Below are 26,240 nucleotides of genomic sequence, written 5' to 3'. Positions count from 1 at the left end.
TGCATGTAAAAAATTAACCTCAATCCTTTATTTCCATACATAAAGTTAACTTGATCTACGAACCTAAATGTGAAAGACTAAAACTATAAAACTTTAAGAAGAAATTATAAGGGAAAATGTTCATGAATTTAGGGTAGGCAAGAATTTCCTAGGATACAAAAAATGTGATATATAAAAGAAAAAAATTGATAAATGAGATTCCATCAAAATTTAGAACTTTAAATGACATCGTTGAGAAAATGAAAAGTAGTCCTTAAACAGACCATATTTACAATGCATATAACCTATGGCCAGAATATATAAAGAACTCTTACAGCTCATTAATAGACAACCCAATTAAAAGTAGACACAAGAAGATGATAAATAGCCAATACAGCACAAGGAAAGCTGTGCAACACCAGAATCAGAAAAATACTAATCAGTACAATAACCAGATCGTATTATACACTCATTAGGGAGATGAAGTTAAAAGTTTAAAAAGAACAGATTTCAGCTTAGGTGTGAACCAGTTAGAACTTTCGAATACTGCTAATGTGAAATGTAAAATGATAAAACCATTTTGGAAAACAATATAGAAATTACTTGTATTACTGTTAAGAACCAACAGTTCTGTTCTTTTTTACTTAAGAGGAATGAAAACACTTGTTCACAATAGATTTGTACATACATGTCGCAGACCAGCTGCAGTCAATGTAGGGCAGGAAGGGGAGATGTCCTGGGACGGCAATGAGAAAGAACCTCCACGAGCAATGTCCAGGTTCCCTCTGAGAAGTCTCAGGGTCTGATTTATTTTTATATCTTTAAGCAATAGCTGGGAGGCATTGGGTGGAACATGTTTACATTTTAAGTTGCCTTGGCAATTTCTATTGAAGTAAAGGTTATTTTTTTGCTAAACAAAGTACAATTCCTCTAAGCTGTTTTATTTCATTGAACATCACGAATACATATTTAAAAATTACAATTGTCCCCTTATTTACCCACACCTAAACAGAACAGAAAGTAACTTAATCAAAATCTTTTTATCAGTGGGGGTACAAGCAAGATTTAATCAACTAAGTGTCAAACTTGTGGTCGCCAGCTGGCCCTTGAGAAACTGCACAATGGTTAATATAGTTTGCTATTAGCTCTCTATTTTACTTTACCTGTATTCATCTTAACTAAATGTCATTTAGGTTCATAGTCCATGAGCAGGAGATATTTACAGCACTTTGAGAAATATTGAGTAACTTGTCTTCTTAATGCATTTACCTGTCTTAACGTTCTTTCTATTTCCCATTTTCCACTATTTCTTACATCCAAAGTCTGTCCTTCCAATCTTTTCGTAAGACCCCTTTAGTAAATAGAATGTCAACAATAAGAGGGGGAGTCATAGTAGTGGGGGAAATAGAGGGGGTTTTAGGAGAAGTTTCTTTAGAAGTGGATGTGGCAATAGAACTAGGAGAAACTGGAATTTGGGACTTGTGAGCCAGATCAGATTTCAATATATCATTACCAATTTGCCTCATGGAGTTTGTTGTTAGTCACAAACACAATGACTCCTGTGATCAGAGTAACAATTATAAACATTATGGCAAGAAAAAATAAAACATGAGGGTACGATGTGTTCCACCCTTTCTTTCCCCCAGCTGGAACTTTGTCAAGCAGCAATGGAGGTCGGTTGGGCTTTGCCACATACAAGTTGACTATCCCTTATCTGAAATTCTTGGGACCAGAAGTGTTTCAGATTTTGGTTTGAAATCCACTTGATCTGCAAAGAGGATAGCTACTCCTGCTTCTTTTTTGGTTCCTGTCACATGGAGTATTGTTTTCCACCCTTTCACTTTCAGTCTATGAGTTTCATTTTGAATTAAGTGTGTTTCTTGTATGCAGCATATTGTTGGCTCTTGCTTCTTGACCCATTCTGCCAATCTATTTCTTTTGAATGGTGAGTTGAAACCATTAACATTGATGGTTATAACTGATACATATTGACTTATCATTGTCATGACGGTTTCTTTTTGTTGGATTCTCCCCCTTTGCATTTAATTTATTGTCACTCCCAACAGATTCATTCTGCTGGCCTTCCTGGGGTTGTGATCCTTGTTGTCTTTTCCTAGGATATTGTCTAAAATTTTTTGGAGTGCTGGTTTGGTATTCATGAAGTCCCTAAGGTGCTCTTTGTCATGAAAGTATCTTATTTCTCCATCAATTTTGAAAGATAGTTTTGCAGGGTACCTCAGTCTGGGTTGGAGGCTGTTTTCCTTTAGGGCTTGAAATACATCACTCCAAGCTCTTCTTGCCTTGAGGGTTTACGTTGAGAAGTCTGCTGTGAGTCTGATGGGCTTTCCTTTATATGTGATCTGTTTCTTTTCTCTAACTGCTTGTAGAATTTTGTTCTTCTGTTGGGTTTCTGGAATCCTCTTATATGCCTATGTGTAGAATTTTTTGATCAAGGCTAGTTGGAGTCCTGTATGCCTCACTTATCTGTATGTCAAGTTCTTTTCCCCTCCTTGGGAAGTTTTCTGCCACCACTTCTGTGAAAAGTTTTTTTATGTCATCTGCACTTTCCTCTGTTTGTTCATTGACTCCAATCAGTCTTAATGTCATTCTTCTTTGCATCGTCTAGCAGCTGCTGAATTGATTTCTCGTGGTTCCTTACAACTTTAAAGCAATTTTTCTTTTCCTGGTCATTAATTGCAATCTTATCTTTTATATCTGAAATTCTGTCCTCACATTGGCTCATTCTGCTGCATAAGCTTTCAATGGAGTTTTTAATCTCCTGGAAATCTGTTTGTATCTGTTTTATAGATTCCATTTGTTTCCTATGTTGGGATTCCATCATGTTCCTCAGCTCCTCTATTTTTTTTTTAGTCTGTGTCCTCTCTAGATTTATTAATCATGTCTTGCACTATGGGCACAATCTCTGCTGTTATGCGAGAAATTATTTCTGATTTCATTTTTTCCAGATCCTCTTTTATTGCCAGTTCAGGGAGTTCAGGTGGCTGAGTATCAAATTTTCCATCTTGTTTCCCTTTGGGGTTGGTGTAGGTGGTCTGGAAGTCTGGTTTTGAGGCTTGACCGGGGGATGAGGGGGTTGCTACTGCTGGTGCGGCTCACCTCCTCTGTGCTGGGAGCGGTGCTATGGTGACCAGGGAGCCTTCTCCTGGGCACTCTGCTATTGTTACTTTGAACCATGATGTGAGTTTGTAACATTAAGCTTTTCTGTCCTTTATGTCCAGTAGATTACATATTTTGAGCTGGGACACATGATCCCATCCTCATTAATTCACAGAAATTTTATGTGAAGTGTGTGCTGGTTATTTGTTAATTTAATATTAAGAAGCAGTTTGGTGTGCTGGATGGCTAAAAAGTAAATATAAGCTTGGATCCATTTCAGAGCATTCTGTTGTCACAGATAGGAGGCCAATGACACTAGAAGAGTTTGACCATAGTAATAACCATTGTTGGGACAGCACCACCCGCTGTCTTCAGGCTAGAGGAGAAGCCAACTGAACACACCCTCAAAATGCCCTTTGTCCAGCTCCAGCAGTCAGATGCATACCAACACTGACCGGGTAGGAGGTAGGCAGGGAGCAAAGCAGACAGGATGCACAATGGGCCAGCTGGACTGGCTCACAAGCATTTCTCCAGGACTGTGCAGTGCTTACCTGAAAGCCATGGTAGAAATTAGGACCGAGTAGCCTCAGGATGGGAAGACACTGTCAGGATCTCAGCAGTATGAGACTGAATTTTGTCGGTTGAGGTGTTTAAAGGCTATGTGGATGGCCATTGTCAGGAGTACGGGGGATAGTCATAATATGTCTAAGAGGTTTTCTTGCTAAAAATAGAAGACTAGAGTTAATTGTCCTAGGATTCCATTCCCTGTTTTTCTTCTTTCCTTTTTTTAAAGCTTTGTAGTAGATTTGAAGAGTAGGTTTCTCTTTTAAGATTAGTATTAGTTTTTTTTTTTTTTTTGGTACCAGGGATCGAGCTCAGGTCCTTGCACTTGCAAGGCAAGCGACAGAACCACTGAGCTAAATCCCCGGCCCAGATTAGTATTAGTTTTAAAATTTTGACTAAAACAAGTACAGAATTTTCAGGCATTGGAGCAACCAAGTCTCCTCCTGGGCCAAAATGACTTGATTTTTATGTTTTCTCTGAAAATCTTTTATGCAAGAGGTCATATACTCACATCAAGCTTTCCTCACATACATTTGGGAATGCAGTTTCCCAGTGCATTTCTGCTTCTGCCAGTCTGCCCCACCCACACTCTAAAAACCATAATACAGATTCATCCTCACCTCTGTTTTCTCAGGAGATGCTGCTGAAAATCAAGGAGAGGAAAGCAGTGGCGTTGGTCCCTTTGAAGATTCCTCCTTAATCTGCTAATATCACCATCTTATACGTGACCTCCTTTCACTCTGAGCTTCTGTCCAGGACCAACTGTGTGTGGGTGTGGGAGTGGATGATGTTTGAGAAAAGGTTTAATATAGCAGGTTCATATCTATGTATATGTGGAATATTTTCTGTTCTAGAACTTATTCTGGGCCGTAAAATTAATTTAAAGGCTTTCAGATCATATCAAGTATGTTCTCTGAAAATGATGGAATTAAATTAGAAATCAGTTACACAAAGATGTCTGAAAAATCCCCAAATACTTGCAAAATAAGTAATATACTTTTGAATAACTCATGGATCAAGAAGAAACAAAGAAAAAAATGAAATCTATTTTGAAATGAATGAAGATGAAAATACAGAATTTTGGGGTTCCAGCTAAAGTAGCACCTAAAGGAAATTTTATAGCACTGAACACCTATATTAGTAAGGAAGAAGTGTCTCAAATTAATGACTTCAGCTTCTGCCATAAGGAAGAAGAATAAGGTCAAATTAAAATATGTCGAATCAGGGAATCAATAACAACCAAACAAATTAATGAAATAGTGAATGGAAAGGAACCTTTGGTTTTTATTTATACTTTCCAACACCATACGCGTCTGTGACCTTATGTGTATAAAGATTTCCCGCCCACACCAAGAAAGCAGTCGTCAGCGAGCGTGCTACATGGAGGTGGTGTCAGATCCCAGCGGTTGAGAGCTCAGCCCCTAAGACGGCCAGCACTTCAGATGCCAGGTGGACACCTTAGGTTGTGGCCCGTGTTTCAGCTGACTGGCTATGAGCTGGGGTTCCCCAACCCCTCCTAATTTAGGGTAATTTGCTGGAGTGCATACAGAACTCAGGGCTGTACTTTACGTGCATTCACTGACATTGTGAAAGATATTGCAGAATTACAGATGAAGAGATCAGAACTGAGATCAGGAAATCTTTTCTCACTTATTCTATTCAGCATTTTTTACGGTGCTAACAAGTTCAGTTGGAATTAGAAAGTAAGAAGTGAAACTTCTTTGTGCTCCATCAACATATTTGTCCCTGTAAAATACCCTACAGAATCAAAACAAAGTTTTTAGAGGTAAGAATGAGTTTAGCAAGGCTGGAAGGTATGAGATCAACCTACAAAAATCAATTGTATCTCTATCCTAGCAACAAATAATTAAAAATTTAAAAAATATTTCCAATAGCATTAGAAATGGAAATACTTAGGGGTAGGTGGAACAAAAGAGGCACATGACCAAGTAGGTGGAACATCAGAAGCAATTTGTTGCAGGCCCCAGAAAAGAGAGGGCAGCATGCACAGCAAGGCCAATAGGAAGAGTCGGCTGACTAGGACATTTGTGCTCAACCAGCAGGTGGGGAGCAAAAGAGAGAGGAAACAACTGGGTGTGGTGGCACATGCCTGTAATCCCTGCACTCTGGAGGCCCAGGCATGAGTTTGAGGCCATCCTGGGCTACATAGTGAGTTTGAGGCCAGCCTGGACTACATGGCAAGACACCCCCCGCCCCGCCAGAGAGAGAGAGAGAGAGAGAGAGGCTTGTGAGGCAAATCCTTTTTTGGAGGCCCAGGGTGTTACCAAATAGGCTTCCCTGGGGAGTTCTAATTGGTGGGTTTAGAGCAAGCAGGCATGAGTTCCATGGAGTTATGCTGTGACTGAGAGGGATAACTGTGGCATAGCTGGCAGCCCAGTCCACATGGAGTGTGGGGGTCAGTGGGGCCAGTCAAGTAGAAATATCCAGCTGTCCCATAGGGAGGTGGTCGACAGGAGGCAGCCCGATGAGCCTGAGACCTGATGACCACCTTGAGGAACTGGAGAAGGTAGAGAACTGGAAACTGTCCAGGGCCACCAAACCTTCCTCCAGGATGAGAGTTCAACCTACGTCCAAACTGGAGGCTGAGGCCGCATGAAATGATAATAATTTACTATGCACTATTAAAAGAATGGAAAAACAAACCACAGAGTAAGAGAAAATCTCATTCATCTGGAAGGTATAGAAACTCTTTAAATGCAATACTGAGGAAATAACATGAATTAAAAATGGCTAAAAGATTTGAACATCCATTTCACAAAAGAAGATATGTGGCTGGCACATAAGTACATGAATAGATGCTTGATCTTATTATCCATTGGGGACATGCACCTTAAAACCACCGTGAGACACCACTTTGTGTGATGGATCACTGTGAGTGTTGGCAAAGGTGGCACATTTTTTGCATTCAGCTGGCAGGAATGTAAAATGGTAAGACTCACTTGGAAACATTTTGGAAATCAGCCCAAAAGCTAATTAAATATATACTCACCAGCATTACGCTATTAGGTATTTACTCAAGGATAATGAAGGCAGATACCCTTTAAAGCTTTGAGCAGGAATGTTTGCAGTAATTTTTTTTTAATAGCTAAAATACTAGAAATATCCCAAATGCCCATCCATGCAGGAATAGTTGTGCAAATGGTGGTATATGCAAATAATTAAATACCAATGAAGTATTGATGCATTGAGGAATATGCTCTGCAAACACTGAGGAGTCACAGAAGAATTATGCTGAGTATGAGTAGCCAGGCCAAAAGCCATTTATTCCATTTATATAAACTTTTTTTTTTGGTACCAGGGATCGAACTCAGGATCTTGCACTTGCAAGGCAGATGGCGAAATCACTGAGCTAAATCCCTGGCCCCATTTATATAAACTTCTACAGTAGTTAAAATTTATACTATCAGAAAGCAAATGAGTGGTTGCCTGGAATGAGGGGTTGTTACGCAGGGGAGAGAGGAAAGGGGCTATAGATGCCCCCAGGCAACAGCCAGGTGGACGTACAGATTACCTCCTTGTGGTCAGCTTCTGGAGTGTGTGCATATATTAAAACATTGCAGTTTGTATGTTTAAAATACACATTTTTACTGTATGTCAGTTGTATCTCAAAGGTTTTTTTTTGGTTTGTTTTTTCCAAAAAGAAAGTAGCATTCCCATTTGCATTGTCAGAGCCTCAGTTGTTTTCAACTACAGTACTTGGTAGCCAGTGTAAATTTTGAAGCTTGCTAAAAATAGGAACAATGAGCAAAAAACTGATAAAACAAATGAGAAGTAACCCAACTTTATATAATTGTATTATCAGATAGGAACTTAAAAAAACTAAGATTAATAAGAAAGAGGAATTGATACAAAAATACATGAAAAGATGGAGAATTCCAAGTGGAATCACAATCTATAAAAAGAATCAAATGGACCTTCTGGAACTGAAAGCCGGGCCTGGAATTAATTTATGGATATGACTAACAGGAGCCTGGGCACCAGAGGACACAGGCTTAGTGAGTCGGAGACAGTTCAGTGCTGCAAATCCAGACAGAGGCACAAAAGAAAAAGGAGTGGGCTAACACAACTGGGGAGCTTGAGGCCTGGTTTAGCAACTGGTGCCAGAGGAGGCGCGGGGAGTCAGACAGATGTGAGCTAGGACCAGCTCTTGTGGGTCTTCTCACACTGTCGAGAGACATCTCCACTTGTGTTCATGAAATGGTCCACTCTGAAAAGGATAAATAATAAAGCAAGCAAGCAAAGCACACTTCTCAGGTTTGGCGATATCACTGTTGGACAGTTGGAAAATAATGACAAAGAGAAAATCTTAGAAGCAGCCAGAGTTTGGAGTGGTCTGCTGCTCTCACAGGAGCCTGGCTCAGCCCGGCCCATGGTCGCTGTGTACAGTCCCCTGCAGGGCATCTCCGAGAGGAGGTCCTGCGTCACTGCCGATGCACAACTTCAGCTTTGCTGACTTTCACCCTTCCGCCCTTTCCATGTGGTTTGCTTCCACCAGTAAAGCACAGGATATAATCTTGCATAATGACCTTTTCTGCAACCACTTTTCTCCACAGTTGCTCTTCAAAAAATCTACCAAGTTTAGGGCAGCAACATTCCCCCTCTCCAAATACTTTCTACCCCACATATAGTTAATAAGTAAACTATATGGAGTCATATTGCAGCATTATGGTTTCCAAACAGGGATGCACGTAAATTTATGTATGTAACATTTCCACCGGAAAACATGGAAGGAGTGTGCATTGTTGTACACTATTTGGAACAGCAAACAGATTTTGCTGTGCGTGTGCATGTTTGTGAGAGAGGCTGAAGGGGTGGATCCTTCACAACACTGTCTGTTATGGGTCTGTTCCTTCCCATGTTTCAAACACTTTGTTTTAAAGTGTTCTCATGCTTAGCTATCTTTTTGTTCTAATGGTGCCTTGCTGTGCTCTAACTCCACCTCCACTAACAGTGTGGAAAAACCACAATCTTCAAAAAGTTGTATTAAGTCAGTGATGAAAGTAATACAGAAATGAGAGTGTCTTCCATAGCAGACTCCTTTGCACACTTCTCTCCAGCCAGCACTGTGAGGAGCCTTTTCATGTGCAAACTTGCTTTTTGCTTTTGAATTATTTGTTATTCTTTATCAGCTTATTTTCATTGCTCAATTGATATATTTTTCTCCTTGTGAAAGTCATCAATCTTTGGCTGGGATTGAATATATCCTAATCTTTCTTTTAAAATTAGTGGGTACATTTTTTCCTTGTGCAGGAGCGTGCTTGGGACCCATCCTAGTCCACTGATGGGAAGAAGTGAAGTTTCGCTGCTGTTCCTCCTCCCCAACAGTGGCAAGGTGGTGCTAGACTGTTACATTTGAGGCAGCCTGTGGGTGTGTAGCTCTATTTTTGGTTTTAATTTGCATGTCTTTAATACTAATGGGGCTGAGCACCTTTTTTTGTGCTTATTTGCCATTTGGATATCCTCTTGTGAAGGGCTTTGAGAAAACACTGACAAGTGTTTATCTGTTTTCTATTTATTTCCATGGCATCTATAAAGGAGAGCAAGCGGCTAGCTTCAGATATTTCCACTGCAGTTTTCATGCTAGAAAAAAAGTGTAGCAAAGTATACAAAATTTGTGGAGAAAAGAATTTTTTCAATAATACATTTCAAACACAGAAGGCCTTTGGGAAAGTGATTTTCATGAGATTTGTTGAAGATGGGACCTGACCCCAAAGGAGGACTAGAGGAGGGGGAGGTCACAGGAAGATAGGCACCGAGTTGAATGCAGTGCACAGGGCAGCAGGAGGTCAGGGTTGAGGACAGCACTCCACACTGCCAAGCCTCACAAGGCAGCCATACCAGAGGACGAATGGCAGAGGTTCGGGTGCAGAGGGGCCAGTTAGCTAGTGACAGGGGCCTAAGGATGTCATTTAGAGATTACCTGTAGGAAAACCCAACAAAGACTCAGACTCATTCAAAAATTGTGCAGTTTTAAAACATTAAGTGATAGGATAACATGTTTTGTTTCTTGACTTGTCAAAGATTAAAACATCTGAGAGTGACTAGTGCCAGGCAAGGTATGAGGAGTGGCACTCAGCAACTTCGGTGGGGGTGCAGTTTGCACACCTGTATAGAGAAGCTTCTGGGTGACACCTCTGGAATTAAAAATGCAGAGAACTTCACTTCTTGTGCCAAGGTGGCTCTGAATGTGCTGATTCAAAGAAATCTAAGATGCACTGATTGTAAAGGATAATATACCAGGTGTAGGATGAGCCAAACACTTTCCTCCCACGTACTAGAAAATTTCTGCATAGACTCTCCAGAGAATGCTAACAGTGCCAGTGAGCTCTGCAGTAGTAGAGAGAGCCTTTTTTCCAGTATCTGTTTACTTTTACTCTTTAAATATCTATAATTTTGAAGATTTATGAAAATCATTTAAGTAGTGAAGAGTTTTAATAGTTGTTAATAAAAGAACTTACATGTATTGCTGCCTTCATTACCCCGAATAGTGTGTTAATGTTATGTAATAATTGAGAAATCTGAAACATGAAGTGAAGTAATTTGCCCAACTTGGGAGTCTAGGCAGAGCAGAGAATCTTCTATACAGGAGGAACAGAATAGTAGTCATTAGGATGCTGTAAATAGCACCACACCCTAAATTTGTCCTCACTCTCTGAAGGAATTATTCGAAGCTGTCTCCCGTATCCCTTCACAAGGGTCTGTGGTCCCAAGAGGCACACACTTGCTGGGGCAGAAAGGGTCTGTGCCGGGGCTGCAGGAGACCCACTGCTACTCTCCCAGTACAGTTCACCTCTGTACGCTTTTCCTCTCCAAACCCGATCCTCTTCCACAAAAATCACGACACTAGTGTGTGCTTCTTAATGTGGTAGACATTAGGTGTAGTATAGTAAACATGGGAAGTCCTTGGAAGGGATTAAGTGCTCTAAAATTATTAATTTCTCTCCTTTTAAAGATTGTGCTTGCTTCTACAATCCAGTGTCTGTCTCTAGAATGTAATTCACCAGGTCTGATTGAGAGAATGACTATATCGTATTTCTTTTGTATTTCCTTATATTGTATTTTTTAGAAGCTTTTTCTGTTGTTTAAATCTTACCAGGAGTCCCCAGAGAACAAGGCATCCCCACTGGCTGGCCACCGGCCACATGTTGCTGTGCACACAGCGGTGGGGGCAAATGGCTGTCCGTGAAGTGTGGCCTTTCTCCTCAGCCATGCTGCAGTAAGACACTGGGCCTTGGCCAGGGCCCACAGCACACCCAGGTGCCTGTGACTGGCTTCACACATGTGTTGCTGGACTTGAGAGACCGGGTTGCAGACTGTACTTATAGTGAGATCAGAAGCCTGGCCAAACAGAGCAGGCTTTGAGGTGCAGTGCAAGTGAGGCAGCAAGTAAAGGACTGGGGCAAGGGCAGGGAGAGGAGGAAGCACCCACAGGGTGGTAGTGGGCCAAGCATCGGAGTGGACAGAAGGAGGTCACATTAGTGTGCACAGCTCACCTTTAGGGTGCACAGTGGCCTGTACACAGTGTCCGACAATTGTCGATAGATGTGGTACCAAACTTTAAGTAACAAGGTTTCCTGTGAACCTTCAAACTGAGAATAAGGAATTGAAAAGGGTCCAGTGGGACATGCTCTGTGTGCCTTGGTGTTGGCCTTGCCAGGTTCATTGGGTAACACGATGCTTTTCCCTTGCTTTTTGGTAGATGGACAGTGTCTCACCCTCGGGGAGCAGGTGGGCTGGCAGGACAGGCGTCCCCAGGCCGGGAGAAGGAGGCGCTCCCAGGTACTCTCGTCTACCCCTGCTGGTGACCTGCCTGCCCAGCCCTGTCCTGTTCCAGATTATGGCCACCTGTGACCCTGCCTGCCTTGACCTGCTTTGACCACCTGTGCCCACCTGTTCCTGCCTGTGTCTGACCTCGGCCCAGATCTCAACCTTCCCTTTTCCCACCTGATTTGGGGCCTATCCTGACTTCTGATTGCTGCCTTTGTTTGATGATTTCTTTTGAGGTTCTTAACACTGAATTGCACCTGACTCCTCTTAATCTCCTCCTGCTGTGCTCATCACAGGGGCCCTCTCAAAGAAGCAATGTCAAGGGCCTCTCAGATGCTGCTGCTTCTCATCTGTTTATTTCTGTTAACAGGCCATTTGTAGCAAAACGAGAAAAATGTTTTACTCCTTTAATAGTATCCAGAGTTTTTGGTGACTGTTACTTCTCATCTACACAGAATGTTAATAACTCTACTTGCCTTGTGACAATTTTCATCAGGTTAGAGACAGAGTGGAGGTAATGAGATGGTTCAGAGTTAAAATTGATTTGAAGATAATTCTAAATGAGGCTGGAAGAACTGAATTGCTACCCAGGGCCAGCAGATTCCCTCAGCCAGCGGGAAGTGAACATGGGCTCAGTGCTGGGCTCTGGTCTGGGGTTGGGACAAATCTATCAGTGAGCGTCCTGGGGGGTCTGTCCCCAGAGTTGGTGCCCAGACCTGAGAAGACCAGAAAGTCATATGCAGAGCAGATCAAAGAACAGGGGTTGTCAGGAAGGGGTCAGGGATGAGTGGATACGTACATGTGTATGCAGAGAGCACATGCACTCGTGAATGTGTTGTGCATGTGAGTTGTGTGTGCATGCGTGTGTGTGCCAGTACATGTGTGCATTGTATAAGTGTGAGTCTTGCATGAATTTGCACGTGTTTGAGTGCATGCCTGTGCATGTCTGTCACACGTATGTGTGTAGGTGGGCATGCACATGTGGCTTTGTCTATGCATGTGTGTGCCTGAATGTGCACATGGGTGTGTAGGTGCACTTTTGTGTTTGTATATGTATGTTTGTGCATGTGTAGTAGTTTGTGTGCAAACATGTGGAGCTGTTCACATATGTTTGGGCTCCTCAGGTACTCCCAGTGGCTCGTGTTTTCTTCCGGTTATGGACAATTGCATGGTCTAGGTGTGGAATTGGCAGTGACATTTTCACAGGGTTGTGGCTTTTTGCAGCAAGGACAAGGAGACAGCAGTGATTTGGGCAGAGGGACAGGAGAAGCTGAGGGAGGCAGAGGGATAGTGGGAAGCAGATGGTCACACCCTGCTACATTTCCAGTTGGTAATAGTTGTAGGTTAATCAGTGTCAAAGTAGGGTAAAACCAATAATTAAAAAAAATATATAACTACCTTTTCAAGTTAGAGAATAGTACTTGGTTTCCATGGTAACTGCCAACCATTTAACCGCACAGCAAATGTTATGTAGTGGCACGGGGTAATTACAGACAACAGAGAAATTGTAGGGTAGTCTTCAATAAATACAGAGAAACTACGCAGTTAGGTTCTGCTCCTGAAAGTGATGCACAGTTCTTCTCCAGGCCAGAGCTGCACACAGGAGCTGGGCAGGTGCTTAGTCACTAGCACCCAGGCAACACCTGCTCCTGGCCCACAGCCTTTCCTTGTGCCTGTCACATAGCTATGAGTCCTGCTGCCTTTCTGTTCTTGGATCTCAGGTGATCTGGCCTCTGTGGAGCCTTCTCAGGGCTGGGCTGGGAGGCAGGCACAGCCCTGCATAGGGCTCCAGGGCACATTTATCAACCCAAACTTCATAAAGTGTTCCTAGCCTAAAAGACAGCACACGTCGGTCTGGGATTATAACAGTGTGGTTACTGAGAACAGTCATCTGCTCTCACTCTGTGCCAGGATCCCCAGAAAGGACAGAATTAAAGTACAACTACAACAGAAATTCATGATAACTGTAGTCAGAGGACCAGATATTTTGACTAATTATTAAGAGTCAGAAACAGATAATATTTGTGGAATTAAAACAGCACAGAAGATATGCAGGGAGAACAAGATATGCATAATAATGAATAGATATGAACAAGATATGCATAAGAACAAGAACCAGGTGCAGGCGTGGTAGTGGTGTGCACTGTAATCCCAGCACTCACAAGTTTGATCCCAGCCTGGACAACTTAGTGACTTAGACCCTGTCTCAAACTGAAAAATAAAGGGATGAGGATGTAGCTATTACAAAGGCCCTGGGCCTTGCTTTCAATACCCAGTATGGGGAGGGGGGTGGCACAGACAAACAAGACCAGGGACACAACCCAGGGTGAGTGGACTCGAGGAATGGGAGAGGATGTGGGCAGCCACTTGAGCTCTGGAGGGCTCTGCGCAAAGCTTCAGAGATGTGTGCATCCAACTCACACAGGGAAAGCCGGATGTAGGGTTTGGGCCCGGGCATCAGGAATTAATTGTGTCCATCCAGCTGCCATTCACAGAGAGACAGGGAGCCACTTCCAGAAGACAATATTGGCACATGCAGTCTGAAGACTTCCCCATCTCTCCTCCCCTGAGACACTAGAGACAGACCAAGGTAGACAGAAGAGGATCCAGAACAAGCCAGGCAGGTCTCCCCAAAGCACAACTGGGGACATGGCTAGGAGCCATCACACATCAACAACAGAACAAAGACACACCAAGCCCAAGAAGGGCACTCAAGGAGCAGAGTTAAAGGCACAATGAAAAGACAACTCAGGTAGCTAAAGGCTTTGGAAAGTAAAAGCTAGTTAGGAATAAGCAGGAATGCTTGAATCACAGACTGGACAAAAATAAAGAAGGTATTGTGGTTTGTGTTTAGATGTTCCCCAAAGCCTCATGCGGTTGAGATGGGACTTTCTTTTTCAGAGGTGGCTGAATCTGGAATGTGTGATGCTGGGGTTAAAGGCATGTGATGTCTAAACCACTACATGTGAGTGATTAGTTTGACACCCCCCTAATCCCGGTAGTCTGAATAAGATAAAAGGAGCAGAAAGATGCGGTTAAATTCTCTTCTTACCTTTGCTGCCTTGTGCGTGGCCTGTTGTTTCCCTTTTCTTTTTTTCTTTTTTTTTGGTTAAATTCTTTTATTGGTACATTTTAGGTATACAACACAATTACATTTCTCATTGGGAATTGTACCTTTACATAATGCATCTTGGTTCTTATTTTTTCCCCATTCCTAGCCCTCCCTTCATGCTCTCCACCCTTCCCTATTTACAAAGACTTTATTTCCATTTTTTCCATTTATCAGCATTTTTCCTTCCCCTTCTTTCCTTCCTCCTGCCCCTCCCACTACCCCTATCTCCCTGGACCTTTTCTTCCTATTTTGCATTATTGATTATTCATTCTAATCATTGGTACATTTTAGGTATACAGTATAATGACATTCATCATTGGAAATTTGCACCTTTACATAATCTCTCTTGGTTCTTATTTTTCACCCTTGCCCAGCCCTCCCTTCAACCCCCCCATTCCTCCCTATTTACAAAGACTTTGTTCCTATTTTTCCATTTTCTCATATTAATCCCATTCCCTTCTATCCATTCCCCTAGCCCTCCCACTTCCTTCCCCTTTGTCCCTTTTCTTCCTATTTCACATTACCTATTATGCATTTTAGTCCTTATTTACACTTTCTGTTTCTCACACCAGAGAAACTATTCTGTATTTATACATGTGTGTCCTATTTATTTTACTTAGGAGTATAGCCTCAATGTGCATACACTTAGCTATAAATGGCTCTAATTTCTCATTTTTTACGGCTGAGTAGTACTCCGTTTTATAAAAAACCCACATTTTCTTTATCCAGTCTCCATTTGATGGGCATTTGGGCTGTTTCCAAGTTTTAGCTATCACAAACTGTGCTGCTAAGAACATGGGTGCACATATATCACTGTGGTATGATTCTTTTACTTCTTTGGGGAAGATCCCCAGCAGTGTAATAGCGGGGTCAAATGGGACTTCCAGTCCTAGTTCTTTGAGGTATCTCCATACTGATTTCCACAGTGGTTGCACCAGTCTACATTCCCACAAGCAGTGAAGCAGGGTTCCTCTTTCCCCACAGCCCCATCAGCATTTGTTATAGATTGATTTCATGATAGCAGCCATTCTTTCTGGAGTGAGGTAGAATCTCAGCATTGTTTTCATTTGCATCTCTCGAATGACCAGTGATGTTGAACATTTTTTCATGTATTTATTTGCTATTTCTACTTCCTTGTCTGAGAAATGTCTGTTCATTTCAGATGCCCATTTTTGGATTGGGTCTTTAAATTTGGGAGGTCTGATCTTTTTAAGTTCTTTATAGATTCGAGATAATAGACCTTTGTCTGAGAAAAAGCAGGTGAAGATTTTTCCCCACATTGTGGGTTGTCTCTTCACACTGCTAGTGGTTTCTCTTGCTGTGCAGAAGCTTTTTAATAAGAAGAGATCAAACTTGTTGATTGTTTATGCTAGTTCACGGGCAACTGAGGTTTTGTTCATAAAATCTTTTCCTACACTGATGTCTTCAAGAGTTCTACCTAACCTCTGTTCCAACTGGTTCAGAGTTTCTATTTTAATATTTAGATCTTTAATCCATTTTGATTTTAGCTTAGTCCATGGTGAGAGATATAGGTCTAGTTTTAATCTTTGGCAAGTTGAAACCCAATTTTTCCAGCACCATTTATTAAAGAGGCTATCTTTCCTCCAGTGAGGGTGTTTGGCTCCTTTGTTGAAGATGAGATGGCTGAGTGTGTCTGGCATTGTTTCTGTATCTTCTAATCTGTTCCACTGGTGCTCCGGTCTGTTTCTTTGCCAGTACCATGCTGTTTTTATCACAGTAGCTTTGTAGTATAGTTGCAGGTTGGGGATTGTGATACTACCTGCTGTGTCTCTGTTATCTAGAATTGCTTTTGCTATTCTGGGTCTCTTCTTGTTCCAAATGAATTTTTGGATTCTTTTCTCAAGGTCCATGAAGTATGCTGTTGGGATCTCAATTGGAATTGCATTAAATCTATATAGCAGTTTTGGAAGTGTGGCCATTTTCACTGTACTAATCCTTCCTACCCAGGAGCAGAGGATGTCTGTCCATTTTCTGATATCATCTTCAATCTCTCTTTTCAGAGTGCTGTAGTTTTCAGAGAAGAGGTCTTTGATTTCTTTCATTAGGTTGATTCCTAGGTATTTCAGTTTTTTGGATGCTATTGTGAAAGGAATTCTTTGCCCTATTTCTCTCTCAGTGAGTCTGTCATTCGTGTAGAGGAAAGCTATTGATTTTTGTGTGTTGACCTTGTAACCAGCTACTTGACTGAATTTGGCTATTAAGTGTAGAAGACTTTTGGTGGAGTTCTTGGGGTCTTCTATATAGAGTATCATGTCATCTGCAAATAATGACAGTTTGACTTCATTTCCTATCTTTATTCCTTTTATTTCTTTCTCTTGTCTAATTGCCATGGCTAATGTTTCCAAAACTATATTGAACAAGAGTGGTGATAGTGGACATCCTTGTCTTATTCCTGATTTTAGTGTGAAGGATTTCAGTTTTTGACCATTTAGTATGATATTGGCTGTTGGTTTTTCATAGATGGCTTCTATCAGTTTGAGGTAGAGACCATCTATTCCAATTTGTTGTAGGGTTTTTATCATAAATGCATGTTGGATTTTGTCAAATGCTTTTTCTGTGTCTATGGAGATAATCATATGGTTTTTGTCCTTGGCTCTATTGATATAGTGTATTACATTGATTGATTTGCATATGTTGAACCATCCCTGCATCCCTGGGATGAATCCCACTTGATCAGGGTGTATGATCTTCTTGATGATCTTCTGCATTCTATTTGCCCATATCTTATTAAGGATTTTTGCATCTATGTTCATTAGTGAGATTGGCCTATAGTTCTCCTTTTCAGTTGGGTCTTTCTCTGGTTTGGGGATCAAGGTGATGCTTGCTTCCAGGAATGAATTTGGGAGTATTGCTTCCCTTTCAATTTCATTGAAGAGTTTAAGCAGTAGTGGCAGTAGTTCCTCTCTAAATGTCTTGTAGAATTCAGCAGTGAAGCCATCAGGGCCCGGGCTTTTCTTAGTTGTTAAGTTTTTAATTACATTTTCAATTTCATTGGTTGATATTGGGTTGTTTAGAATTTTTAGGTCTTCTTCATTCAACTTTGGTAATTCATACATATTTAGGAATCTGTCCATTTCTTCTGTCTTTTCCATCTCATTGGCGTATACATTCTGGAAGTAGGTATTCGTGATCCTCTGGATTTCTGCTGGGTCTGTTGTAATTTCCTCCTTTTCAATCCTAATTGCATGGATTTGGGCCTTTTCTTTCCTTTTTCTGATAAGGTTGGCTAAGGGTTTGTCAATTTTGTTGATTCTTTTGAAGAACCAACTCTTGACCTCATTGATTTTTTGTATTGTTCTCTTAGTCTCCATTGCATTGATTTCTCCTCTGATCATTATAATTTCCTCCCTTGTATGAGCTTTGGGTTTGTCCTGCTCTTCTTTTTCTAGAAGCTTGAGGTTCAGCATCAGGTTGTTCAATTGGGCTCGTTCTATTTTCCTAATATGCGTATTCACTGCTATGAATTTCCCTCGTAAGACTGCTTTCATTGTGTCCCATAGATTCCGATATGTTGTATTGTCATTGTCATTTAATTGAAGGAACTGTCTGATTTCTTCTTTAATTTCCTCTGTGACCCATTGGTTATTCAGAAGTGTGTTGTTTAATTTCCACATGTTTATGAAATTTTTTGAGTTTCTTTTGCTATGGATCTCCAATTTCATCACACTGTGGTCTGATAATATACAGGGGATAACTTCAATTCCTTTGCACTTACTTACACATGTTCTATGTGTGAGTATGTGGTCTATTTTTGAGAATGACCCATGTGCAGCTGAGAAGAATGTGTATTCTGATTTTGTGGGGTGGAAGACTCTGTAAACATCTCTTAAGTTCATTTGTTCAGGAGTTCGATTGAGTTCTAGTATTTCATTACTTATTTTTAGTGTAGTTGATCTATCTATTTGTGACAGTGGGGTGTTGAGGTCCCCCACTACAATTGTATTAGTGCATATATGACTTTTCATGTCCGTTAGTATTTGTTTTATATAGTTGGGTGCACTAGTGTTTGGTGCATAGGTATTTATGATTGTCATCTCTTCCTCTTGGATTCTTCCCTTTACAAGGATGTAGTGTCCTTCTTCATCTCTCTTAATCAGTGTTGGTTTGAAATCTACTTGATCTGCAAAGAGGATAGCTACTCCTGCTTTTTTTCGGGTTCCTGTCACATAGAGTATTGTTTTCCACCCTTTAACTTTCAGTCTATGAGTTTCCTTTTGAATGAAGTGTGTTTCTTGTATGCAGCATATTGTTGGATTTTGTTTCTTGACCCATTCTGCCAGTCTCTTTCTTTTGATTGGTGAATTGAGACCGTTAACATTGATGGTTATAACTGAAACATATTGACTTGTCATTGCCATGACTTTTTCTTTTTGTTGGGTTCTCCCCCTCTACATTTAATTTCTTGTCGTGCAAGGTGGGTTCATTCTGCTTTGCTTCCTGGGATTGTGATCCTCAGTGTCTGTTCCTAGGATATTGCGTAAAATTTTTTTGAGTCCTGGTTTGGTATTCATGAAGTTCCTAAGGTGCTCTTTGTCATGAAAGTATCTTATTTCTCTGTCAATTTTGAAAGATAGTTTTGCAAGGTACATCAGTCTGGGTTGGAGGCTGTTTTCTTTTAGGGCTTGGAATATGTCACTCCAAGCCCTGCTTGCCTTGATGGTTTGTATTGAGAAGTCTGCTGTGATTCTGATGGGCTTTCCTTTGTATGTGATTTGTTTCTTTTCTCTCACTGCTTGTAGAACTTTGTTCTTCTGTTGAATTTCTGGAATCTTAAAAATTCTATGCCTATGTGTAGATTTTTTTTGATCAAGGCTATTTGGAGTCCTATATGCCTCACTTATCTGTATGTCAAGTTCTTTTCCCCCAAGTTTTCTGCCATTACTTCTGTGAAGAGTTTTTTTTATGTCATCTGCACTCTCTCCTGTTTCTTATTGACTCCAATCAGTCTTATGTCATTCTTCTTTGCATCGTCTAGCCGCTGCTGGATTGATTTCTTGTGTTCCCTTATAATTTTGAAGCAATTTTTCTTTTCCTGGTCATTAATTGCAATCTTATCTTCTATATCTGATATTCTGTCCTCACATTGGCTCATTCTGCTGTGTAGACTTTCAGTGGAATTTTTCATCTCCTGGAAATCTATTTGCATCTGTTTTATGGATTCCATTTGTTTCCTATGTTGGGATTCCCTTATGTTCCCCAGCTCCTCTCTAGATTTATTAATCATGTCTTGTACTAGGAGCACAATCTCTCCCGTTATCTGAGAAATTATTTCTGCTTTCATTTTTTCCAGATCCCCTTTTGTGGCCAGTTCAGTGGGTCCAGGTGGTTGAGTATCAGAGTGTTCCATCTCATTTCCCTTTGGGGTTGCTGTAGGTGATCTGGAAGTCTGGTTTTGAGACTTATTTATGTGTTTTCTCATTTCGATTGGGGGGGTGGGGGGGTGATGTTTGCACCACCTCCCCTGAACTGGGAGAGGTGGGACAGGGGCCGGGAGCGGTAGTAGGGATGGTGGCCCAGAAGCCCCTTCCTCTGGGCTGGGAGCAGCGGGAGGGATGGTGGCCAGGAAGCCCCTTCCTCTGGACAATGAGCAGTGGGATGGCAGCTCAGAAGCCCCTACCTCTGGGCCAGGAGCGGCGGGACCCAGTACCGTGGTCTGGTGGTCCGGTGTCCTCTGCGTCTTTGTAGTGTGGAACCAGGTGGCTGTACAAAGGAGCAGGGCGGGGGGGGGGGGGTCCAGTGGATTGCTGCCGGGGCACGGGCTGATTAGGCGTGTTCTGCGGGACTCGCGACCTTGGTAGGGCGTCCGCAGACCTGCCTGTCTCTGCTTCCCTTTTTGATGCTTGTTTGCCATCCCAGCCTCAGAGCGAGCCAATTAGGGACTGAAACCTCTATGAACTGTATGCCAAATAAACCCCTTCCCCTCTAATTTTGAGTGCCAGGTATTTTGTCTCAGCAATGAGAGAAAAGTAACTAACACAGAAGGAATCAGTGATGAAATGAAGAAGCCAAGGACTATCTCGGATTGTAGACCTATAGAATGTAGAGCTCTTCCAGATCACAGATCTACAGGACCTGAGAGCACTTCCAGAACACATACTTATAAGGACCAAGGCTTTTCTGGAATGCAGAGGTAAAGGACCATGGACTGTGAAGGCCTAGAAGAGTGAAACATGGAGAAAGTGAGGGCAGAAGCTGATACTGAAAGGGATTTTGAGAAGCCCCATAGTCTGCCGAGTAGGAATAGGACAAAGGGAAAACAAAAATGATGGAGGGGTAGTAAAAATGTTCTAGAAGAACATTTCCCAAAACAGAATGCGTCAGAGACCTGACGAGTTTTGAGCAAAGAAAGGAGCAAACCCAACAGTAGGACTCACCAGGACAGAATTTAAGGGTGCTGCTGACAAGTAGGAAACCCCAGAAGTGTCTAGCAGCAGCAGATGGGAAATGGGACTGTCTTAATTACTTTTTCGTTGTCGAGACAAAATGCCTGACCCACGAGTTAAAGGAAGAAGGGTTTATTATAGTTCACAGTTTGTAGAGGTTTTAGTTCATGGCTCCAAGGCAGAGTGGCATGTCAGAGAGACATGGCAGAGGAGAAGCTGTCCATGGCAGGGCAGGCAGAAAACAGTGAACCTGCCTTCCATCTTTCCTTTTATATTCCATCTAGACTACAAGTCTATTGGTTGTTGCCACCCACACCCAGGGTGGGGCTGCCCATTATCCACACCCAGAATTATACCAAACCAATCAGTAAACTAATTTAGTTATCACACACCCTTAGTCCGTATTCACACACCCTATATCCAGCCACCTCCAAAAAGCCTCACCTATGAGTATATGAGGCTTTGGGAGAACATCTAAATACAAGCCATAACAGGGACCAAACTAGCTTTTCTACAAAGGCTGGGCCATCAGCTGGCACCAAACTTGATGACAAAGTCTATTCTAGATTTAATTAAAATTGTGTCTTCAGAGTACCTAGGGAAAAGTGATTCCAAACCTGGAATTTTGAACATAGCCAGATTAAAATTTAAGTCTGAAGGAAAAAAGAAAAAGCCTCCATCAAATAGTCCACCACTCAGAAGTTCCTGGCCTCATCCCTGACACTCTGACAAAATGGAAAAAAAAGACAGTCATGTATAAAATAGGACAATTTTTAATTCCAAAAGTAATGGCGAAGAAGGCATCCAGTATTACATGAACTCATCTAAATAATTGTTGATGTATATTGGTGTGCAAACTAAAACAGTATTAGAAATAAGAATCTCATATATGCATTTAGATAGTGATGGAGAGGAGAAAAATGGAAGTTTCCTAAACTTCAAGTCTATAGTGTGGACATAATTTGCAGGGAGCCACCGGAGAAAGGAACAGGTTTCATCACTTCCTATCTTGTGGAGAAAAACGCTGGCATAAAGAAAACCTGAGCAGTTCACCAAAAGGTAGAGAGAGGAAGGGGAAGAATTAGAAATTATAGGACTTATGGAAAGCAAGACATTAGGTAGGCACTAGTTTTATAATGTGGGTTGAATTTCTATACTGAAAGACAACTCAAATTGTCTTAGAAATGAACTGAAACAAAATTTGTTTCTAGGAAGGACACTAGGAAAATGATAACCAATAGAAAGCAGGTCTGTCAATGTTATTTTCAAGAAAAAGATGAAAGGAATTAAGTGGGACAAAAATACTTCATTTATGTGTTAAATTATAATTCTCTAGGAAGATCTGATCATCATGAACTTTCATGTATGTAATTACATACCTATGAAATTTATGTGGGAAGAAATTCTAAGGATAGGAAGTGGACAAACCAAGTACTACAGTGGGAAACTTCGATTGAGAAGTCAAGATGGCAGAAAACTCTGTAAGTTTACTAGAGGTTTGGGTAGCATTCCTAACAATCTGTTCTCAGCAGGGAGTCCTCCACCCTTCCTCCCTCCCTCCCTCCCTCCCTCCCAGTGGTGTGCAGTGCTTGCAAGTTGACTCTTCCTTGCTTGTACTCTGTATGTATGGCTTCTTGAATTCTCGTTGCCTTGTTTTCCTTTTGAATTTTAAAAGTGTTCTATTGTTTTTGTCTAATTTCATCTTTGTTTTTGAAACATTTTTTTCTTTATTCTGAACTCTTTTTTTGAGTCCTGCGACCTCATTTTTGAGTTATTTTAAATTTAATTTTGATTTTTTTTTAATCTCTTACACTGTTATCTAATGTCTTTTAACCAATTAAAAATCTAGGGTTTTATATTTTTTTTAACATGTCTTTATGGAGTGATTCTTGTCAGTAGGGATGTTATTTTGCTTTGTATTTTGTCTTTAAAAACACTTTATATGGGATTTAAGTTCACATGAAATTTTCATTCTGGCTGCTCAGAATAGAGATGTGGTTTGTAACAGCATTTCCAGCTCTGTGGCTCTAGCTGGCCCTCTGCGGTTACTCTTAGGAATGATTGAATTCTCAGGGCTCGGCCAGTGATTTCAGAAGGGGTCTGGTGGCAGGGCTTGGGGAGTGGGTGGTTAGAAAGTGGGTAATGGTAGTGAGTCAGTATTAATGTTCTGAGCTTGATAACTGCTGTGACTCTCAGGGTGTTGTCGTTTTCAGGAAGCACACTGCAGTATTCAGGGTAAAGGAGCAAGACTGACACCCACTCAGATGGCCTGGGCCTATGGAGAACGTGAATGAGTGTATGAATGGATGCATTCACAAAGTAGTCCAGATGGGAACAACTGGAGAAGCTGGGTCAAGGACACAGAGTTGTTCTTGTGATACCTGTACACATTTCTCAGATTTGGAATTATACCTAATAGCAAGTTATCAAATAAATACAACCCCTCCGCAGGGCAGAGCTCCCACCAGAGACCCTGGAAAGAGGTGGTGCCATCATTGCGCCTGGTGGCCAACCCAAGTGGCCAAGGCTTTTCTCAAAGGAGTTTAATTATATACAATAATACCTCAGTGTTTTCCCACTACTGCACCCTCAGGGTGCAAACCATAACCCAACAGAGGACTGCAGAATCAGCTGGGTTATCTGTGACAGTGGAGGAAGTGAACAGAGAGTGACAGAGAGAGGGTGCTGCATTGGGAAACTCTCCCTGTCTTGCCGTCCTGTCAGCCCTATTGTCTGCACCACCACCAGAAGAGCAGTGACAAGCACAAGGTCACCCTGTCAGAGTTGCATACACCGTCACCCTGGCCTCAGGCTTCGGGGCTCAGCTGCATATCCTCTGCTGGCCAGGTTCTCTATTATGTACAGAGGCATTATGCAGAGCAGGATACAGGAGCCAGCCCGCAGGCTCTGGGCCTCATGGACCACTTCCTACAGATGATCTTGAACTGGGTCTTCTGTAAAGTGCAGATGGCATCACCTTTTGCACACAGACTGTGGGCAAATGGGGTGGCCCTTTACAAGCACTAAGCTCAGTGTCTCTGGTCTGGCTGGCATGGACACAGGCGCATCTTGAGGTGCATGCTTGGCCGTGGGCTTGCAGCCTCCTCCCCAACACACTTCCACCCCGCCTAAAACAGCCATCCTTGGCTGTCTCCTGCCCTGAGCTCTGTATCCTGCCAGGGTCACCTGCTGGCCCTTTGTTCCATACACACCTGGGTCCTCGCTGAGCCTGGGTGAGATGACTGTCCCACCCAGGACATGTACCTTGCCATGCTGACCATAGCCAGGGAGGGAGGGCATTCTTAGCCTGGACCTAACTACTACTGCATGTGTTGATGGAGAAAACCAGACCCTGTGTGGACTGCCAGCCTCATGAGGACCGTGCCTTAGCCAGCTTCCGTGTCTTCACACCCAGCACTGGTGGCTGGTGTCTCTGGGTCTGGCCTGGGTCTGCCCATTACCTGCAGGACAAATAGTGTCCAGAGCCAGCCACTTCCCATTGACTGTGCCTGTCAGTATGAGAGGGGCTACAGAAGATTGCCTGGGAGCAGTGAGGTGGCCACAGGGATGGGATCACAAGCCACAGACCCTGTGTTTCCCATCCTCAAGTATGCTCACTGGACATGAATTTCACAGAGGTGGAGACCCTGCCAACACTACAACATCTGCTAACATGCTGGTTACCATCATTCCATTCAGCATCCAACCATGACTTCCCACCTTTGGTTATACTGTGATGTATAGACTTTCATAAGCATGCTCTGCCATGTGCTTCTTGCACATTTCTGCTTTAGGCCATGGCTTCTTTTGGAAGGAATCAAGACAGCATGAGCTGTTCAGAGCCCATTGCTGTGTTTGTTAAGTATTGCATTAGTAAATGTTGGCCTGTACTTGTGAATCTCTGCTGAGTAATCCAGGGTGGAAACAGAAACATAGAATGTGAAGGTCCAAGCTTATGCCATCCTACTCTGTGACCTACTCAAGTTTAGAATAGTCATACTATATACATGGTCAGACTGTGATCCTCACGACTTCTTCCCTCCAGTGTGTCTTAGCATCATAAATCGAGCTGCACACTGACTGTCCCTGTGTGAGCTTGCTGGGGTCTCCCCCTGCTCTTCCTTGGGGGCATCTTGAGACGCTGGTGGAACCTCTCAGATGGCTGCTGCAGGGGCCTCCTTCCTCCACTGCAGACTCATTGCCATTGCCTGGCCCTTAGTCCCCACCTTATCCCCACACAACTCCCCTGCTGGGTGCTACTCTTGTGATACACATGGGATGCCAAAGCAGGGGGACAGTGGGGTACCAGCAAGTCACAGGTGGAATGCTAGGGGCAGGTGAGCCAGGTAATCTAGCTCCTGAGTCATCATAACTTCTCCTGGGTGTCCATGGAGTCCAACATCCCATCTTCCACGGCTGTATTATCTTCCCAACCCTGCTCTGATGGCTTAACCTCCCCTCTTGAGCCTGTCTTAGTTTACTGTCCACTAAGAATCATATTCACTGAATGCCTACATTGTTCCTTGAAGAGCCACAGCCTTGTGACAGGATTGGATGGCCCAGAGGGCTCTGCAGAGGGCTCTGCAGAGGGCTTCTATGAGGTAGTTCTGATGGTGGTTGTCAGCAGACATGAAGGATGAGGCCCTGGAGAGAGCTGTGTGGGTGGTGAAAGAAAGGGGGAAGTGGGCTCTGGGGCAGGCACTACACTTTTTCTTGTGTGGGGGAACGTCAGATGTGGTAATCAAGGCCAGGATGAGAATGGAGTTTTTGGAGTGTTCCTCTGACTTCAGTGGGAGAAGCGGCCCTGAGGGAGGTGCAAGTAGGATAGATGTCAGGACTTGAACCCCATACAAGGTTGAGGGCAGTGAAGACATGGTAAGGAAAGGTCTGAGAGATGAAGGGCAGGAGTACCTCTAGGAAGTCCCATAAGCTAGGTTTTCATCCTGTCATGTACTGAGAATGGCTGAGATTGGTGTATTCATATTTAATACTTTAGTATTTTCTCTCGGCCACTTTCTGAAGCAGTTCTGGAAGTCTTCTTCTGTGTCTCTGCAAGGTGTAATTAAAAACATGGTGAATGCTGCTTCTGAGTGCCATCCAGTGGAAAGGCAGACTCGTGAAAACATGATGCTGTTTGCTCATCCACCTGTTCACAAGATCTGTCACTGTGTAACTTCTAGCTCTTCCTCAAAGTCAAAATGACCGTAAAAGGTAAACATGAAGGGCACAATGCCAATTTTGTCATAAAGGTGCAGAAACGTGGGAGCATAATACTC

At 42.5% G+C, this 26,240-nt stretch overlaps 1 protein-coding gene across 41 annotated transcripts in view; it reads left to right on the top strand.

Annotated features, from left to right (window-relative positions):
- The window catches only part of Pcbp3 (poly(rC) binding protein 3), a 237,857-nt gene that overhangs the window by 85,693 nt on the left and 125,924 nt on the right, over positions 1 to 26,240 (top strand). For 23 of the 41 annotated variants that reach the window (XR_015451135.1, XM_087210864.1, XM_087210854.1 and 20 more), the window contains one exon: positions 11,381 to 11,460. The exons of the other annotated variants lie outside the window; for them this stretch is intronic. Coding sequence is in view for 15 of the 23 variants with exons in the window: in XM_087210755.1 (XP_087066881.1) it covers positions 11,381 to 11,460 (80 nt within the window). In the remaining 8 variants the exon portion in view is untranslated. The remainder of the gene's footprint in view (positions 1 to 11,380; positions 11,461 to 26,240) is intronic. 41 annotated transcript variants of the gene reach the window in all.

Source organism: Heterocephalus glaber, unplaced genomic scaffold (genome assembly GCF_053883595.1).
Source record: "Heterocephalus glaber isolate CG9 unplaced genomic scaffold, H.glaber_assembly_v1.0 deba00000122, whole genome shotgun sequence".
Taxonomy (NCBI): Eukaryota; Metazoa; Chordata; class Mammalia; order Rodentia; family Bathyergidae; genus Heterocephalus; species Heterocephalus glaber.
The sequence above is the reverse complement of the archived record's forward strand: the minus strand, read 5'-3'. Positions and strand labels throughout refer to the sequence as shown.